This window comes from Mya arenaria, chromosome 3 (assembly GCF_026914265.1).
Source record: "Mya arenaria isolate MELC-2E11 chromosome 3, ASM2691426v1".
Taxonomy (NCBI): Eukaryota; Metazoa; Mollusca; class Bivalvia; order Myida; family Myidae; genus Mya; species Mya arenaria.
The window spans coordinates 89,378,310-89,399,581 of NC_069124.1; the positions used below are offsets into that span (position 1 = coordinate 89,378,310).

At 35.7% G+C, this 21,272-nt stretch overlaps 2 protein-coding genes across 3 annotated transcripts; one reads left to right on the top strand and one right to left on the bottom strand.

The window, feature by feature from the left end:
• The first annotated feature begins 749 nt into the window (after positions 1–749).
• On the top strand, positions 750–8,613 carry LOC128226593 (calcium/calmodulin-dependent protein kinase type IV-like). Of its 2 annotated transcripts, none has more exons than XM_052936545.1 (12): positions 750–920; positions 1,631–1,709; positions 2,892–2,954; positions 3,138–3,220; positions 3,558–3,630; positions 4,704–4,742; positions 5,085–5,136; positions 5,294–5,368; positions 5,598–5,673; positions 5,895–6,012; positions 6,342–6,500; positions 7,428–8,613. In XM_052936545.1, the coding sequence occupies exons 1-12, from the start codon at positions 841–843 to the stop codon at positions 7,557–7,559; spliced, it is 1,029 nt and encodes a 342-aa protein (XP_052792505.1). In that variant the 5' UTR covers positions 750–840; the 3' UTR covers positions 7,560–8,613. The 2 variants fall into 2 exon arrangements, with proteins under 2 accessions (XP_052792505.1, XP_052792506.1); XM_052936546.1 differs by having other exon boundaries at positions 7,880–8,613.
• Positions 8,614–10,956: 2,343 nt separating this feature from the next.
• Positions 10,957–18,065, bottom strand: LOC128228242 (NADH dehydrogenase [ubiquinone] iron-sulfur protein 4, mitochondrial-like). The gene is made up of 5 exons (XM_052939419.1): positions 17,946–18,065; positions 14,040–14,136; positions 12,606–12,781; positions 12,306–12,379; positions 10,957–11,197 (listed from the first exon to the last, which is right to left on the bottom strand). Exons 1-5 carry the CDS (start codon positions 18,005–18,007, stop codon positions 11,094–11,096), a joined length of 513 nt encoding a protein of 170 aa, XP_052795379.1. The 5' UTR covers positions 18,008–18,065; the 3' UTR covers positions 10,957–11,093.
• Between the last annotated feature and the right edge of the window lie 3,207 nt (positions 18,066–21,272).

The following is a 21,272-nucleotide window of genomic DNA, read 5'->3' on the forward strand; positions in this document are numbered from 1 at the left end:
TAAAACGGGACAAAACAAATACACGTTTCAGTTCCGGGCATTTAACGACAAAAGACCGTGACGGTTAAACGAGCCAGAACTTTTATACTTTTACTTTTATACAACGGTATGGAATGTTAGATTTCACGTTCTGGAAGTAGGAGACTGACTCCGTACGTTAAAATCTCAAAACTTCCGAAGATACCTTTTGTTTCTCGGCGTTTTCTATAGTATATTATATAGTTGCTGTTGCTGCTGCTGTTGTTGCTGTTTAACCCCACCCCACTTATCCGGCTTGTTGACCAGGCTAACCAAACTCACAAACGCCCAGGCCAGGAATCAAACCCGGGTCGCCTTGGTGAGAAGCGAGTGCGCTAACCACTGCGGCTTACCGGACAAAACCTAATACTAATGTATGATTTACAATCACATAAAAATCTGATCATAATTGAAGCTTATATGTTCACATAAATAAATTCACCCTTATCCGGGTTAACTTTCCGGGAAATAGCGGATATGTCCCGTTATACGATAATTTATAACCGTGACTATACTGTTTCTTTGTTGTTTTTTATTCAAACAGTTTCAATATATTCAACACAATATAAAAAAATCAAATGGATTAGATATCTAATGTTGAAATTCTCTCTCTCTCTCTCCCTCTGTACAATTTGTGATCGATAAGGAATTATCTTCAAGATATCGAAACTATCAGTCATATGTAGCCTTTATTTGAAAGCGACGATTTGATAGAATAACTGCACCGGAAGTATATTTAATTGGGATTTGTATTTTCGTTGTCAACTAAGTTCTTGCTCAAACTATTCATTTGTTTTGCCGCTTACATCTAAACGCTTCATTATGCCAGACTTCTGGATTGCAGAAAGTGTTAAAGATCGATCTTTTGATGATTATTACGAGCTCGGTAAAGAACTCGGAAGGTAATTCTTTAAATTGACGCACTTGTTTACATTGGTAACCACTATTATAAATAGTTAATTTTTAAACTGATTAGACTTTTGTCAAAGATCAGTGCTGAAAATATTAATGGCATTTACTACTTCCATTTGACTGAAAGCAAAGCCAATGTTGTCACATTTAATAAAATCTATAGCAAGATAGCTATGCACAATAGCAATGTAGGGTGTGTGAATAAGATTACGAGCCACCCTGTTAGCTCAGTTTGTTAGAGCGCGGTGCTTGTGTTCTGGTGGTCATGGGTTTGAGCCTTACATGAGGCTCACTTTTCCTACAAAGTTTACTGTACTGGTGTCAGAATTCAAAGGGAAGGGTGATTACATTGGGCTTAAAGGTTTATTTAGGAGGAGCGTACGTAGATTGTGTGGGTAAGAACCAGCCATCTGGTTAGCTCAGTTGGTAAGGGCGCCTTGTGATTGTTCCAGCAGTCATTGGTTTGAGCCCCACATTGGGCACCCATTTCCTCTTAGGTTTACTTAAACGTTTTACCTACATGGCACTTTCCATTGGAATGGAAATTTAATTATCTTGTGACTTTATATGATGAATTAAAAGATTCTATGGTGAGACATATTTTTATTTGCATTTTCAATATGCCAGTTGACTGGATGACAAAATATGCTACATAATAAGAAAATAGTATGACCATGACTGTTGATTTCTGCTTTTCAAGTGGGGCCACTTCGAAAGTATACAAGTGCAATGCAAAAGGAAGTGACCAAGCCTGGGCTGTAAAAGTTATCAACAAAAAGGTAGGAATTGTGTTTGGTATTCATAACTTGTCTTGATGGGAAATTTCTGCAGCATTCTGCATGCAATTGTTTGAATTCCCAATTGTTCAATTTGATTGAATGTAGAGGAATCAGTAGAAAAGGAAATTTTACTTACATTGGTACTGGTTGACATTCAGAGTGTGTATACCACGTGATAAATATGTCATATATGCAACATTTTACTTAAAATGAGGACTTAAAACAAAGATAACTTTTCTTTTACTACACCATTTTAAATGAAACAAAGGGCAGTCTATGCCTCTTAAAGAGCCCAGCCATCATTTTATTTACAGAGTTTGATAAGGTGATTAGTTTCATCAAACACTTAAACAATCCTGTTTCCAAAATAATGTTTTGACAGTGCTCCGTCAGACGGCAGTATTGTGAAAAGGTTTGTTGGAAGTGTTTTAAGAAACTAAACTCTCAATCAAACTCTGGTAAAGGACTGAAGGTGGGGCTCCGAGGGTGGCGTATGTTATGTTATGGAGGAATGTTATGTTATGGAGGAATACATATAAATATAAGATCGACACTAAATGTGCTCTAACTATTTATTGCGACATGTATTTTACGATATCTAATCTAGAACTGATAAGCATGTGGCTGTGCCTAGGTATTTAACTTACTAGGGCAGATAACCCTTAGATGATAAAGCTATCATGTAACAGCGTAGACTGCACTATGTTTCATTTAAAACGGTGAAGAAACATTGAAGTTATCTTTGTTTAAAGTCTTCATTTGAAGCAAAATATTGCTTTTACACATTTTAGCACATGGTATCCACACACTGTCATTTAAACCCAAGATATTTCTGTTCCATATGTATGCTTTTCCAAAACTGATTATTTTTCAAGCTTTCACACTCAAATGTTCTGATTGAATAAATTTCCTTTGGGTTTCCTTACTACTTGATAAGCATCGAATGATCTTTAAACCAACCTTAATAAATTTAACCTGAGATTGTTAACTCATGTACTTGTAATATAAATAGCTAGCAAGAGCAGTTAAACTTAACTATACATATCAAAAGTGATTGGTAACACCTGTTTTATAGCAAAATAATCAACAAATAAGCTGCACATATTATTGTATGAAACATTCTGTATTACAACACAATTAGATATGTGCATAAAAACTGTAGGACTTAAACATCTGTTTTAGGTTGACAGAAAAGTTGTGAAAACAGAGGTTGGGATTTTGCTGAAAATCTCGCATGTAAATGTGGTAAGAGAATATTTTGCACAATAGATTCAACACCTTATATTACTACATAAAAAAACACATTAAATTATAATAGGTTATTGGAGAACTGCTGTTCAGAAAAATATATATCATAATGATAAAAAAAGAACTTTGCAAAATGAGAACTTTGTTTTTCTACACTGCATGTTACTACTTAATGTTTAGATCCGAATGAAGGAGATATTTGAGACACCAACACAGATTCTGCTGGTGCTTGAGCTAGTGACAGGAGGAGAGCTTTTTGAAAGGTTTGTGTTTTATGTTTAAGCAGTAGCCTCGGGACTTTCATTCAGAACTACTCAACCATTAAACATCAGTGCATTTCTTATATAGATTAATAAGATCTGGAGCATTCAAATTTCAAATAATTGTGTTGCGGTAAGTCAGTGTATATAGAAATTTGGTCAGTGCACAATAAGTAACGTCCAAAGGACCTTATGATTTGGGATCACGATATCTGTGTACTGACCAAATGTTCATATTTGCAGATGACAGCAATTCTAAAATATTTAATGATTAAGGTTTTAGAAGAAAATGTAAATATTGATTTAAAACTGATACACTCAGCTTTTATATTTGTTTCAGAATTGTTAATAGAGGAAAATACTCTGAGAAAGATGCTGCCCTAGCTGTAAGGGAGATGTTGGAAGGATTGGAGGTAAGATCTAGCTGTTATGGAGGTGTTTGAAGGATTGGAGGTAAGATCTAGCTGTTAGGGAGACGTGGAAGGATTGGAGGTAAGATTTAGCTGTTAGGGAGACGTGGAAGGATTGGAGGTAAGATCTAGCTGTTAGGGAGACGTGGAAGGATTGGAGGTAAGATTTAGCTGTTAGGGAGACGTGGAAGGATTGGAGGTAAGATCTAGCTGTTAGGGAGACGTGGAAGGATTGGAGGTAAGATCTAGCTGTTAGGGAGACGTGGAAGGATTGGAGGTAAGATCTAGCTGTTAGGGAGACGTGGAAGGATTGGAGGTAAGATCTAGCTGTTAGGGAGACCTGGAAGGATTGGAGGTAAGATCTAGCTGTTAGGGAGACGTGGAAGGATTGGAGGTAAGATCTAGCTGTTAGGGAGACGTGGAAGGATTGGAGGTAAGATCTAGCTGTTAGGGAGACCTGGAAGGATTGGAGGTAAGATTTAGCTGTTAGGGAGATTTGTAAGGATTTGAAGTAAGATTTAGCTGTTAGGGAGACGTGGAAGGATTGGAGGTAAGATCTAGCTGTTAGGGAGACGTGGAAGGATTGGAGGTAAGATCTAGCTGTTAGGGAGACGTGGAAGGATTGGAGGTAAGATCTAGCTGTTAGGGAGACGTGGAAGGATTGGAGGTAAGATTTAGCTGTTAGGGAGACCTGGAAGGATTGGAGGTAAGATTTAGCTGTTAGGGAGATTTGTAAGGATTTGAAGTAAGATTCAGCTGTTAGGGAGACGTGCACAACTTTTGTTTACATGCACAACGTTCGTTTGCACAACTTTTGTTTACATGCACAACGTTCGTTTGCACAACATTTGTTTACATGCACAATGTTTGTTTACATGCACAATGTTCGTTTACATGCACAACATTTGTTTACATGCACAATGTTTGTTTACATGCACAATGTTCGTTTACATGCACAACATTTGTTTACATCATTTGTTTACATGCACAATGTTTGTTTACATGCACAATGTTCGTTTACATGCACTTCATATTTTAAACATCAATAATACAATGAATGCCTTGATTTGTTTCAGTATCTTCACAAGAATGACATAATGCATAGAGATTTAAAGGTAAGTTTTTGCCTATGGTCATTTAAGTATCAATTATATTTTGTTAAATCAATTTCTATATTATTATTAAGACAGTGAACATTTTAGTTGTCACTATTAATAAAGCTAGGTAGGATGAACAGGTACTAAGCGTGATAAAAAAATAGTTAAAAAAAAGAAGTCTTATTTGACATCTGGCCCTGTTTGCTGTAGAATCTGATTAAAGTGTATACTATATGTATGTTCATTAATATATACATATTTATGAACTAGTAAGATAAGCTGGGTTGAAATCACCAGTACAGATGTCATAAATAATTTAAATATCACATGATAAAATATGGATGCTCTTCTCTTTTTCAGCCAGAAAATCTGCTGTACGAAAATTTATCAGAGAAAGCAAAGTTAAAAATAGGTAAATAGAAGGATATATAAATATTTACACTTTTCACTTATTTTTTTCATTGAAAAGAGTAACAGCAATAATGTCATTAACGCTTTAAAAAAACGCTTTTGATGGAGTATTGTTCTTTCTCATAGCTAAATTTTAATTGACAGAGCAACTGTTTCAGCGGACTTTGGTTTATCGAAGATTATTGGAGCCCAGGTAACAACAAACACAGTCTGTGGTACACCGGGGTACTGTGGTGAGTTAGACTTCAAGTACCTTCATTATTGTATGATTAGTTGAACACACTTAGGATTAAAAATAAAACACTTCACTTTTGATTTAATAAAGGAACGTTCGTAACAGGTACTGTTAGTCTTGTTATGCAGTTAGGAATTCATTTTTAAAAGAAAGAAAAAAACATATCATGCATTGTATTTTACTGGTGTTAAATGTCCATTCATATCGTTTTTCATTTGTTTATCCAGCTCCTGAGGTGGTCAAGGGAAAGTGCTATGACACCAAGGTAGACATGTGGAGTATTGGCGTCATCGCCTACATCTTGTAAGCAAACTTGCCCTTACAGTCTTATATCTTAGGTTGATTCTGGCTTTGAATAATTTTGGTTATTTTCTAACTTGATGTCTTGCATATATTCAACCTTTATTTAAAGAGTTTAATCCATTAACAGAGTTGGTATGCTGGATCAGATTTTCTTACAAATAACAACCTGTTGTGATTTGTTCCTTACCAGTAATAAGGACCTTGGTTTATTGCACGCACAGGTTATGTGGATATGAGCCATTCTATGATGATGAAGAAACTATCATGTACAAGAAGATTTTAAAGGGCAACTATGAATTCGACTCCCCCTGGTGGGACAACATCACAGAAAATGCCAAGGTACATAATGGTGGTGAAGATATAGCCAATGTCTTATGAATGCCTTAACAAGTATTCAAGATAAGTAATTGATCTGCATTTCTTCACTCTTAATTTAGGAGATGATATTGTTGACCATTGACTGTTCAAAATACAGAAGCATTTGAGCAATAATGCATCTTTTAAGTTCTAAACAAGCGTATATATTGATAACTAGAATGCATTATCTAGCTGTAAATTCATATATTCTTAAGCCTTTTCATCTAAGTAAACAAATCTAAAACAAGATGGATTAAAATGTGGTCATATTTTACCGTATGATGTAAACATCTGCACATGTATATTTCTAGGATTTCATAAGGAAGCTGCTGATAGTGGACGTAAAGTCCCGTCTGTCTGCGGTGGATGCTTTGAAACATCCGTGGGTGATTGGATCTGCCGCAGATGACAAACACCTTGAGGAAACACAGAAGAAGATCAAGGAGTTCAATGCTAAGAGAAAATTGAAGGTGAGTACATTACGAAATCATCTTAGACCAGAGTGCCAACCATTTCTAATTATGTCTCCCCCATAAATGGGTAAACATTGTTTTTGCTCAGTTGTCTGTCCGTCTGTCTGTCCATCACAAGACTAAGATGATGTCAAGGTCATACTTAGAGGTCAAAGGTCATATGACTATATTTCATGTCTGATGTTTACCATATTGAGACGATGTGCACATGTTACAACCAACTCAGTTCAAGGTCAAGGTCACATTAAGAGGTCAAAGGTCATATGACAATATTTTGTGTTTGCTCCATCTCTCTTGAACAGCTTTGAAGGGAATTGAAATAACTGCCCACAAAAGTTCACCATATTGAGATGATGAGCTGAGCGCATATGACAACCAGCTCAGTTCAAGGTCACCATCACGATTAGAGTTCAAAAGTCATCTGACTACATTCCGTGTCCAATCCATATCTCTTGAACCTCTTGAAGGGTTTGAAAAAAACTTGCCACAAATGTTCACCATATTGATTCGATGTGCAGAGGGGTAGACAACAGTTTTTTAATTACAAAAAACAACTGTCTAGTTGCTTACTAGTATCTTAACTTTATTTGGAATACTTTCTTCATTGAACTCCATTGTTGTTGGAATTACATTGTTCTGACTCTTTTGACATTCTTGTATCAAGTTTAGCTAAACAAGATTATAAGACTATGTGCGTGTTGTCAAATCACTGTAGAGCTGTTTCAGTTTAACATCATTGCTTGTCCTAACGCATGCTTTTCAATTTTCAGCAGGAATAGCTGAAGCTAAAATTCATCTGCTCTGTTAAACGACAGACTGTGTTGCATGCACATATTGAGATTGGACACATAGCTTACTGAGGCTGCACTAATGGCAGGTGTGTTTCTCTTGTAGGTGAACTAATCTCCATCTTGTTTTTTACAGGCTCTCACAGCCATCGGCCTTATGTTAGGGGAACACTTCGGCAACACCAGCACACAAACCTTGGTTCCCATGGCAACTAGTGACATTTCTCTTGAAATTCAACGAGCAAAAGTGAAATACATGGAAGAGTAGTTGTGCAGGGGATATCAATGACTAGCATGTGTGATCTGTAGTTGTTGTATTAATCAGCAATTACAAAATTTCACTAGAAAACCACTGTATATATTCCACATGAATTTTAGAGAGAATTTATTTAAAAAAAGCCTGCCTAACTTGATACTCCTCTAACTGAGCCTTACCAGTGTTTGTTGTGTCATAAAGTGTAGAAATGTATTCTGTAAAACCAGGCAGTGTACTTCTGGTTTCCACCTGTAAGAGTGGACATGATGCCTCAATGGCGAGCCCCATGCAGCATGCCAGTGTTACGGCTGGTCTCCTGGCTGATATTTCAGGCACTGACAGACATCACGCTGGTGCTGGGACCACACTTTGGGGTCTTTGGGGATCAGCTGCAGGGCCAGATATCCACCAGTGATGTCACAATGCAGGTCTCACAGGAGGCCATGGAACAGTGAATTGAAAACAACACAGGTCACAATGCATAGACGTCGGGCACACATCCAGAAGACTGATGATACATGTTGACGAGTTGTTCTGTTATTGTTCCAACAGTGGTACACATTTTGCCGATTGTTTTGTGTATATAGAAACTTTACAGCATTTACACTTTTATGAGAAAAGGCTGATTTTTAAGAAATCAGGAAATATTTACATTGTTGTAATTTATTAAAAATCATGCAAAGAAACTTTTTAAGTTTAGCAATCTGATGTAGTTGATATTGAAACTTACACTTGTACAGGGTTTCATGTTAATGTTGCATCATCTTATACAAGTACATGTCTGTGTTAACAACATCTGATAGTTACATATTAATCTTTAATCAAATAATGCAATATATGTTTGTTTTTATATGTAGAATTATTATGCTCTGTAACACTGGCTTTATTTGCTAGCATTTCCAGGTTTATTATGATACAATCAGTTCTAATGATACTGTCCACATATTTTAAATTATCCTGCATGATGTGATAGAAATGTACACTTATTTTGTTGTTTGTTATGAATTTATTCTTCATATTTCAACTCTGTGATAACAACCATTCAGAATAAAATATGTGCAAAACCTTTTGTTTTTTAGCTCATTTGATTTTGTCTTCTGCAAAGCATTGCAGACACATTTGGGTCACTTAGTACATGCAAGTTGCGTCTGGGTCATACGAGATCTCAAACGTTTTATGCATGGGGTAAATGACCCAATATAAGAAAAAAAACTGTTTCCAATCTAGAACTTTTAAAGAGCTTGTTGATTTCTTATTTTTGTTATAGTAAGATGACATGAATTAAAATGGCCAGAGTGAGCAAAGCTAGCAATCATTGAGATTAAAATTCAGGTCATCTTACTTGCTTGGAATATAACCTCATTGGCATATACATTGTCAAACATCTGATGCAGGGAGTGTCTATCAGATAAGTGGCAGTAGGTGGACCTTTAAACAAGTAGGAAAGTTGACATTCTTAATGATTAAGTCTATTACTTAATAAGTGCCTATCAGCAATTTCATTGGCTGAAAATATAGGTTGTATTCTAAGTATGCTTATTGGTTAAAGTACATGGCACATATTGATTTCTGGGTCAGTAGGTTAAGGTGGTGATATTTACCAATAAAATGGTATCCACTTGAAATATCAAAGATGCCTCATCTATGAACTTCAAACCTAGTAGGGGTATTGATCATGATCAGTAGATGACCCCTAATGATTAGATTTCAGAAGGTTCATCTTTATGGTTTTGGTGACATTTACTGACTTTCTTGTGTGATTACAAAAGGAATCACTGACTTAATACTAAGTAAACAGTGCCACAGCTTGGTTTACATAATCATGATATAAATCCTTTTGTTATTCTTTTGAAACATTGAAATGTTATGAAAATAAAAAAAACTGTCATGATCAATATGTTAAGAATCAATGTTGCTCATGAATGGCTAAACAGAGGATACTAGTATATTGACCTATGTCAATCTGTGTCGCAGATACGCGAAATATGTTTAAACATTACTAAATGATTGTGCTCATATCATGTATATGAATGTATCTGTGTGATACATATCTGGTATGCTATACAATACATTGTGCTTCAGGAAAACCAACCAATGTTATGAACTTGACCTTTCACAGAACAGCTGCTTACCACAACTATAGTCTTATGTTTCTTTCAACTTAAGATGGGTCACCCCTACAGTTAAAAGAAACATCTGACCATCTTGACTGTCAGGGAATTTTCAAAAGTACCCACGGGTCCGACTATCGGACCCATATCAAAGCAAAATGTAATTTTTCCCAATCTTAAGAAAAGAATCCCAATCAAAATTAAATAAAAACAAGAGCTGTCACAGTATGTGCCGAATCCCCCCGAATGTGACATTGACCTATGAACAAGGTCAGTACATGAAAAGTTGATCTTGCCTTTACGTGTCAAATACATATGGCAAGTTTTTTTAAATTGCCTCTAAACATAAAAAAATACCCATACTTGATAACCTACACTGTTATGTCCTTATAAGCAGCATTCCATTGTGAATAAACACTAAGACCTTGAGTTTAGAGGTAGGGACATGGGTCTTGCACGTGACATGTCGTCTTGTTATGTGGAACACATGAGGCAAGTTATTATAAAATCTGTCCATACAAGAGAAAGTTACAGCCCGGACACAACAACCTATACTCTATGACCTTATATGCAACACTCCGTTGTGAATAAACACTAAGTGTGACCTTGACCTTAGAGGTAGGGACACAGGTCTTGCATGTGACACGTCGTCTTGGTATGTGGAACACATGTGGAAAGTTATTTTAAAATCTGTCCATACAAGGGAAAGTTACAGCCCGGACACGAGTTATTGAGCCGGACACACAGACGGATGGATGGACGGAAGGATGGACGGACAGACAGTGCGATTTTAATATGCCCACCTTCGGGGGCATAAAAATATTTTATTTTTTTTAGCTGTACTGGCTCATGTTTTTCAACATCCTAATAAACTATGTGATGTTATGTTTTTGGGATAAATTGAATTCAGAAGTCATTGATTTTCATCACATTCAGAGATCAGTATAAAAAATTATCTGTCATGTTTTATTGAAATACACCCCCAAGGATTGATAGATCAGCCATTTTGGGTCTTTAAAGGGGAAAAGAAACTTATATAAAATAATTTCATCATTCGCAAGAGACTGAAAAGCTTGTTCTTTTAATGGTAAAATTTCCCAATTTTGGCATTTTTGTGAATTTACCCAAAATGTCTAGGGTCTTTTTACCAAAATGGGTAGATAAAGCCCAGTTAGACTGTAATAGGCAGCTGTTGTCTTTATATATCTAGAAAAGAAAATATGGCATGTCAAAAGGAATGACTCAAAGTTCCTTAAACTCTTCTTTTACTGGCAGTGTTTTCTAGAATCAAAACAATATTAAAATTTCAAGGTTATTTATTAACAAGCATGTAAGCACATTAGAACTGAAACAATAATTTATCTTCACAAATGTCATACCACTCTGCACTCCTCATACACTAAAAGTATCTAAGTTCATATAAAGAGTAGTTCAACTACTTTGTGGAAACTCGGGTCTTCTTGTTCCAGCTGAAGTTAGCTCCATATGATTTCACCTTGAAAGCTGTTTTTTTGGGTTCATCAACATAGCATTCCCAGCCTATAAATAGAAATAAAAGGTTCTTCAAAGAACAAGAGCAACTCAGAGTAAGCGCCCAAATTCGTCTATTGCCTAAAATGGGGATTTCTCAACTATTATTACAGCTTTGGTAATGGGAATTGTTGTACATTTAAGGACTGATCGCAATTTTCTTGTGTTTGTGCTGTATGAATGCAGTAGGGCATGCAAGCAAATACCATGAAGCCCCCTAGCACTTCTTCGTCATTTGCTCGCTCGCCCTACTGCGTTCATACAGTTTAAATGCAAGAAAAAATGCACTCACTACTTATATTTACATTTAAAAAAAATACATTCATTGTGATTAACATTAGTAGTATCTTCTGCCATTGAGCATTTGTTTTCAAAGAATAGCTGATTTTGTAACGTTGTTTATCATTGCTTAAATGATGTCAGACTTGTCCAATTTGAGTGCATAATTGACATATTAAAACAATGACGTCACACTGCCTTGCATGGTATACAATATAAACACCAAGTTTTATCCATACAAAGGACTAGGCGATTGTAAATATATCTGTATTGTATCAAGCAACATACCAAGTTACATTTGAATATTTTGAACAGGTCATTAAATGATGGCCAAGGTTTTGCACACCAAGCCTACTACTAGGGATAAAACAATGATTTTTAATAAACTTGTTTCAACAACTAAAGACAGCTTGTTATTCTTTTTAACCACTGAATTTTTTTTTTTTAATTGTTTGATTTCATTAACACAATCGACAATTTATCAAATGTCATGACCAATTATTTCCGATGGTCTATTATGGTTTACGGCTGATTCTCGATCCAATATAAACCTCAAGTTAATTTTAGCTCTTTAATCGTATGAATTTCTAAGTCAGATATTCAAAATTTACAATGTACATCTGTTTGAGTAAAATTATTCACTTTTTTTATTCCACAAAACAACCTTAAATATTGTTTATCTATTGAATAAATAACACTCATAATAAGACTTTTCTGAACATTGAACAATCTGATTGACGTGTTTTTAATATTCTTTTAGAGCAGTAGTTTAAGTAGTATTTTAGCTTAGAAAGTCACCACTGTTGTACTATTAAACGACATGACTAATATTTCTTACCATTTTTCTCACAAAAGTTCACTGCAGCATCCTTACTGTTGAACTCTAAATGAGTGTTGGACAATGGGTCTCCACTGAAATCACACATTATGTTATTTAATTTTGACATTTTAAGTTTAATCATTTATATAAAATTATATACTAAGTTAATTTTAATTGTTAATTAATAAATTTTACATAAACTAGGTACTAATATACAATGTAACAAATTACATGTCTTCAAATTTAAAAAAAACCAGTACTTCCAAGAATACATTATATTCGTATTTAAACAGGAAGAAGAGGTAATAAGGTAATTACGTAGAGGCCCATCCCATGAGAGGGTTTTCCCATCGTTCCCGAGTATCAAAGTCCATGCGCCACTTGTTGAGGCCGAATGTGCCACTCTGCATGGCATTCTTGGCAGGCATGTAGATCCGTATCCTCCTTGTTCTCACATGCTCCTCCGGCACTCCGCTCACAGGCGACAGTTGCTCCTAGGGGCAAAAACAGGGCATGTTTAAATCAATGCACACATAAATAGGAATTAATGAATACTTAATAATTTCACTTCTTCCATGAAATAAAGATCATTATATGTAATTCAAGATATAACATCTACGATGTACTTAATTTACACCTGATCTGCTTTCACCAAATACATGGTGGCCATGAACTTAATTTTGCAGAATAATTGAGACTGATTTACAAACATAAATGAGTCAACTTCACTAAGTTTAAGCCATTACAATTATTCAAAAACAGCTGCCCATAAGACCATTGATGATTGCAAATTGATTTAATCAGTAGGTTTAATTGCTCAAAAGCTTTGTATCAATTATCGCTCAAATACATGACTGGGCACTTTTGGCACATGCTTGCAAGCGTTAACCAGAGCTTCTAAGACAAACAAGGTAATAACTTCCATTAATTTAATGTAGAGTCTTATTTGGTTATTTTAAAATGTGTGATGACTGGGAAGCCTTGTATAAAGTATCAATTCATCAACACTAAGTGGTTCCTGAGATATGGTCTTATATAACAATAAATATTTTAATTTGCATCGGAAACTACAAACAAGGAGTGTGGCCAATGCTGAAGGCCATGTCAGGGTGAGTACTGGTAGAGTAGCTGTCCTTATTCTTTGAACAGTCAAGCTAAGTTTGCATCCATTTTACCCTTTGTCATCAGGAAAAGAGGTCTCATAAAAGAAAGTAAAAAACCTCCATCCAGTGCTTTTAAACACAGGCATATTCTGCGTAAATATACCGTATATAAAATTGTCCATTTGCGCATTTTTTTAATGAACAGAGCATACTGATACAATAAATTTATTAAAAACATACGGACTGGTTGCATTATTGTTATGCTTCTGAGACTAATAATCTAATTCCGACATCAATCTTCAAAATGGACAAAGTAAATTGTTGGAATACAAAGCAGACAAATACTTAATTCAGCTACAGGCATATGGCTCATCTGTCTTAAATGTAAAATTTTGGGGACATTTTATGAGACAAACAACACAAATTAGGACATAAAAAGTTTCATAAATTAAACTGTTGACATCTATATCCATGGTTAACAGATAAATTGATGGATATGCAGTTGGCTTCCCAACTTAGGAGTACTGGTAATCACATGATTTTGGAGATGCATATTTCTTCTAAAGAAAGGAGCATTGCAACTCATTTGGTCATTTCTTTTCAAATGCGCTGCTGATCAAATAAATTATAGAGATAATTGTCCACCCACATGTTTATCTACAATGATGGTATCCCTCTCTGTGTGCGTCTCGGATATTTCTTCGATCACTGGCACCTGTGTCACTCGAGAATCATCCGCCAGTGTCCTGAAACAAACAGTGAAACTAAAGCTATTGATAACTGTTAAGAAATATGTCAAAATAAGTGAATTTAAATTATGTCAGCAATATAATCCGTGGAAGAAACATTGTCTGCAATCACCATTGAGTTAACAACATGGAGAATGGATGCCACAATCTGTCAATATTGAAAATTCCTAGAAAATCTCCTGGCCCCATTTTCTCGAAACTTCTTAAGTCCCTTATAATAGGATTAAGCTCATTCACTATTTTTGTTTTCCAATAATTTGCATAATATTTACTTCGTTAAGAGTTTTTATACTTAAGATAGGAGTTATGTTGATGATAATCACAATTAACCATTTTTCATTTATGAATAATCAATTTAAGTATGTATTTTGACTTATTGAAATAAGCTACTTAAGCCTGTTAACTTGTTAAGCTTAAGAAGTTTCGAGAAATTGGGGCCTGGTGTTTATTTATTTGGACTAGATGGTTGTGTAGTGATTAAGTAGACTAATGGGAAGTCATTTTAATGGATGTCATGGGAGTCTTTTGATGATTTTAGTACGTGGCAGACCTGAGACATCCACCCTTACTTACTTTTCCATCTAGGAGATCCAAGCTAGAGGGATTATGTATCAAACGTGGCTGTTTAAGTGAATATGTCACTGAAAAGAATGATTACTGTGAATGCCCAATTAGTTTGAGCTCCAGGATTCCCTCTTGGTTTTGAAAAGTTATTGCCACTTTCATGCTGGGGGTCTAGGGGGCCGGGTTCCGCCCCAAAAAATCAGCAGACAAATCAACTAGATTGCTTTTTTGAAAAAGCGCTTGTCTCCCCTATTGTGTGGTCGTAGCTGAGAAAAAATAAATGATGGACATGAAATTTGTAATTTTGGACTGGAGACGAACCAACAGTGAAGTTTGGTTTATTCACCTGTATTAAATGGTGAAGAGAAAAAAGTGTTGTTGATTAATCTTGGAAAATGTAATCGAAGTTTGCATTGTATGAAGTTCCTGGGTGCAAGTGTTCTTCAATCATTGATCGGAAACCATTTTTCAGCTCAAGGTCATCGTGACCTTGACCTTTGACCTACTGATCACAAAATCAATAGGAATCATCTACATGACCAACTTGCATACCAAGTATTAAGTTCTTGGGTGCAAGTGTTCTTTAGTTATTGAGCGGAAACCGTTTCTTCACGTCAAGGTCATGGCGACCTTGACCTTTGACCTAGTGATCTCAAAATCAATAGGGGTCATCTACCAGTCATGTCCAACTAGCATACCAAGTATGAAGTTCCTGGGAACAAACGTTCTTTAGTTATTTTGCAGAAACCATTTTTAAGCTTAAGGTCACTGCCAACATATCGTTTTTTTCCAGAAGGTAACCTTGACCTTTGACCTATTGATCTCAAAATCAATAGGGGTCATCTACTAGTCATGAACAACTAGCATACCAATTATGAAGTTCCTGAACCCAAAGGACCCAAAGGATCTTTAGTTATTGAGCGGAAACATTGACCTTTGACCTAGTGACCCCAAAATTAATAGGGGTCATCTACTAGTCATGACCAACTAGCATACCAAGTTCCTGGGTCTAAGCGTTTTATAGTTATTGAGCGGAAACAAAATGTGACGTACAGACTGACTGACAGACAGGGCAAAAACAGTGTGTCTCCCATGAATGAGGGAGACATAAATACATGAAATAATAATATCATTAAATGCGCTCTTGCCATTTTTACGAAGCAATTATCGCGGATCTGAAGCATTTGATCTGGCTAATAGAATGTGACAATTGTCGATAATTACTCCACTTTTACTACTAAGAGCCATAATCATTTAAGGATGTCATTGTTAAACCGCGAAAGCTGTGCCCTAATTACCCATATGTCACAAACGCGATACGCTTGATTTACTGAAAAGTCTGAATAGATGATCATGCAAGCTTACGTCATCTAAAAAAAATATATCATGAATAAATCATTGTCAGCATAAAATTTTTCCAAAATGGAGAGAATGACGATCGCCCAACCCTTAGCTCTGATCATTTTCAAATATATTTGGTCAATTTTTAATTGTGGCATTACAGGGAAAAACAACATAACAAATGTCAAAATGATAAACAAGCTAATTTGTTGAATTGATATCCCCCACCAGACCAGGCAAAGTAGATGGCATGGAAATGGCATCGATGTTGATGAAAAACTCCAACTCACTAAGACATACAATACAGCTGCAGAGTGATGGACTCCTATGAACATTTGATATATGAGATGTGTTTGTAAGCAACTCTTTGAAAGAAAAGAATATTGTATATAGTGAAGCATTTAGATTTGACCTAGTAACCTAGATTTTGACATGTTACCCAGTTTTAAACCAATAAAATATTTCATAAAGGCAAATATTCTGATTAAGATATATGAAGATTGGACCAGAAACATTGCAAAAATATAGCCTCTAGAGTGTTCCCAAGGTTTTTAAACATTGGACCTAGTGACCTAGTTTTTGACCCCATGTGATCTAGTTTCAAACTAAGTCAAGATTGTATTGAGGCATTTTTTAATCAGTTTCATGAAGATTCAAGCGGAAGTTTTCTTTAAGATTTGACCTAACGGCTAATTATTTTTACCCGACCCATTTTTAGAGTCTACCAAAATAACATCAATGGAAACATTCTGACAATCTGAGCACATTTTGAACAAAGTCTGACTAAGCAATACCAATATTAGGTTCTGGACATGATTTTTGAAAGATTTGACCAAGTGACATAGTTTCTGACCTTATGTGACCTAGTTTCAAACTAGTCATTGATTTCACCAAGGAAAACATTCTGATTACACTAACTAATAAAAATAAAATTCAATGAGATTTCATCAAGGGAGTTATTCTGTTTAATTTTGAACATGACATAATTTTATCACAATTTTTTTTTGAATCACACTATTAGTGGTCCAAATCTAATGCCTCTAGTATAGTGTGATTCAATTTGCGAGTGACCATTTATAAATATTACTTATTAGCCAAACCCACTTAAATTGGTTTCTTTCATTTGAATGGAGTTTTCATGGCGGTTTAATGTATTTTGCATTCTACTACAAAAAGTTTATTTAAAATTTCGCATTTTTTCAGCAAGATGACATTGTGTTTCTCAGTAATTTAAGTGATGTGATTGGATGAGATGGAAAGCTTCGATCAATGAGAAGATATGTATGAATGACGATTGCGCTAGGTGTAATACTTAACTCTAGAAGGAACCTGGGCACTAACCAATCAATTTAAGGTGATCTCCGAGAATCCACCAATTGATTTGACCTAGTTACCCAATTTTTAAAACATACATGACAGTTTCAAATTAATCGAAGGAAAACATTCTGATAAAGTTTCATACTTATATGACCAAATATGTGTGTTCAAACGGTTTGACCTAGTTCTTGATCCCATGTAATGCACATTTATAAGCAGTCGAGATTGGATGAAGGGGGACTTTCTGACCAAGTTAGCACATCATCCGACCAATTTGTAGCACGATAATCATGTGGTTTCAGACAGACAAAAATAGACCGACGGAATGACAGACATTGCCAAAACAATATCATCCTCCCGAAACCTTCGATTCGGAATGGGGAAAAAGTATCCCTAAGTGACAAGAGTGTGAACGGTAAAAATTGTGGATAATGCCATTAAATTTAATGGATGGGGTAAACTGTCCTTGGGATAAAACGATACATTTCTTCGCTAATAAAAGCGTTTCACTTTCAAGTTTCTGCAATATAAAGTTAAATTATGAGGCGAACTAGCTGCATTAGTTTCGTTCTAGAGAAACCTACCGAATGAAGTTTCTGGTCAAAAGACTGCATCTGTTTCGGAATATTTGCGTTACGGACGCCATATTTGTTTCCGAACAACTTATTCGAATTAATAAAACCCTTCCGATCGATCAAAAATGGCTAGGGAGAGAGAAAGGGGGAGAGAGAGGTTTCGTAAGTGTTGTGTTTACATCTTTAAAAATCAATTAGTGTTTTATATACAATACTGGGGTCTTAAGTGAAAATCATTTTAAATTAAAGAAGACAGAATTTTAAAAGAATACATAAAAATAAATAACGAATTAAAACTGTTCCATATTTAGGTACTCCGAGGACGAAAATGGCAGTCTTCAACATTGCGGTTAATAAAGCACTTTTTATTCAGATTGGTAGTATCATGAAAAATGCCGTTGATATCAACCAATTGGTCTTGAATCCTAGTATGCTGGTGGAAAATTTTGTAGTTGTGGTGCAAGTCTAACTTAAAATATTTCAAAAATAGTGGCCAAAGTGTTCCGATTTAGGTACTCGCCCAGTAGAGCCAGAGACGATTTATTTTGCAAGTACAGAATCATCATCATCACCATCACCATCATCATCATCATCATCATCATCATCATCATCATCAACAACAAAAACAACAACAACAACAACAACACTTATCCTTACGTATAGTGGCTGCCTTTACGTCATGTGTCTCAACATTTGCAAAGTATTTTTTCCTGAGTCCGGCTATCTTTATTAATTTAGAAAGTGAATTCCTGGAACACGTATTGGGTCTAGTTCCCAGCTACTTGAATGGTGTCCAATAGTTTCGGTTTCGACAATGAAACAACGCTGTACGTGGTACCATTAGTCAGACTTTGTCTTTCTCCAGTGCGAATAACTAAGAACAGGTAAAACATAGTGTCACAATCTCATTAATCTCGATATGATTTTATAATATTGAGGTTGGCCTTGTCCATATGTAACCGGGGTACACGGCCAAACAATCTCACCTATTTTATATGAAACACTAATTGATTTTAAAGATGTAAACAAAACACTTACGAAATCTCTCTCTCTCTCTCTCTCTCTCTCTCTCTCTCTCTCTCTCTCTCTCTCTCTCTAGCCATTTTTGATCGATCCGGGAAGGGTTTTATTTAAGTCACTTGAGGTCCTTGTTTGACACAAGTGCAGTACCCGCATTCAACGAACGATACTTGAGGAATATTCATTGCTGTCGGAAATGATATAGTTTCCCAAGAAATTAAAGATTTTTAATCAAATTGTGAAGATCTATGGATAAAATAAACTTATTTGGTAGCAAATCTCTTCTCATCGGAGCATATTAATTATAAACCCCATGAGCATGACCAGTATAGTTGGAATGAAATCTCAAAATCGCTTAATAAAACCAGCAAACTAAATTGCAACATCTGGGTCTCTGAAGACAGCAACTTTCCCAAACTGGATTGGGACCACCAGGGCCCTCCGCTGACGGCAAACATCCCTCATACTACACACAAATCATCGAAACACTTAATGACTGCAACCTTACTCAATCAGAAGCTCTACCAACTCGTGAATCTCATTATAATAATTTTAATATTTTCCTTTAAACAATTCAGAGTCAATATTCTTTCTGGCATAAGTGATCATGATATTGTCCAAACTAAATTTAACACTTCTTTAAGAACCCTTTCTCATAAACCGCAGACTAGTTCACTGTTTAAGAAAACAAATTGGGGTGGGATGAAGCAATAGCTGGAAGTTAACAATCAGGAAATGTTTGAAAGTGGTAAATACTCTCATGTCAATGTTGACAATTATGAGAACATTTTCATTCAATTCTCACGTCCCTTTTAATTTTTTTTATCCCTTCCAAACTCTCCAGAACAGGAAATAATCTTCACTTAGAAACTTGTTGTGTTTCAATGTAGGTATGTAATAAAGACACTTAAAGTTTTACTACATTTATTCTACAAGTGTAATACATGTGAATACATCAATAGTGCCTCTCTGATACTTCTAGGGGTTCCACCTTGTCCATCAAACATGCCTACCAATGTTATCTTGAAGACAATCTCAATATTGCTTCCAATGATCAAACCTCTAAATGTTACACACAAAAAAAATTCAAATCCATCCATTACAAAAAGCAAACAGATCTAATTTTGCTTGACTTCAGCAAGGCTTCGACAAAGTCACGAGAAACTTGCCCTCAAACTTCATGGTTCTGCTCTAAAATGGCAAAGAGTTTCTTGATAACCGACGACAGACGGTTGTTGTTAACGGGTCCCATCAAAACCCATACCTGTCTCATCTGGAGTCCGCCAGGGACCTGTACTGGGGCCACTACTCTGTCTAGTCAACATTAATGGCCTTCTTCAGAATATTTAATCCAAAGTCAGACTATTTGCTGATGGCACTACCATTTATTTAACTTTCTCAATATTTACCCAATCAGAAAATCTCAAGAAATAATTTGATATACTTAAACACTGGGGCCATTAATGGGACATGCAGTTTAACCAATCTAAATGACAAGTCGTTATAACAAGGGCCAAAACCCCAATTCAAACACAGTGCACTCTTCACCATTGTTTACTAGAATTTGTATCTCCAGCAACATATCTGGGTGTTGACCTGTCCTCAGATATATCGTGCAACATACATACACAAAACTCGTGTCTCTAAGAAAGCAAACAGACACATTTGGCTGTATGATGAAAAAGATCAAGATTCCCGTCCTCATCCTGAATATTGCTCCACACTACGTATGGTGACCTTAATTTGTTGGTGTCATTTCACTGATACCCACATATTCCTTAAATCCGTCCAACGTAGGGCTGCAAAATGAGTCAAACATGACTTTGGACACACATCAAGTGTCACAGATATGATGAAGTCTCTATAGTGGCGTAGACTTGATCATAGAAGAATAGTTATACAGGCTCTATCTTATAATATGTACAAAATAACACATGACCTACTAGCTACCCCTATGTCTGGCTACTTATCCCACTGACAAGACCATCCCGGCACAGGGACCATCACAGAAACTCTTACAGATTAGATTCTCACAGATCAGTATCTGCCACCATCGACTATTACAAATTCTCCTTCATCCCAAGAGCTGTATTCAAGTGGAACAACCTCCCACCTAGCCTGGAGCAGTTTAAAACGGCTGTCGTTCAGATTGAACATATCTAGGCATAGGGAGTTATCTAACTACTTTTATTTTTTACCTAATCTGTACCTCATATTTTTTTTTAACTTTGCTGTTTTAAGTTCTGTTTCTTTCACAACCTTTGTTAGGGGATATCACTGCGTATGATACATTTTCAGATAATACGATCGAATTTG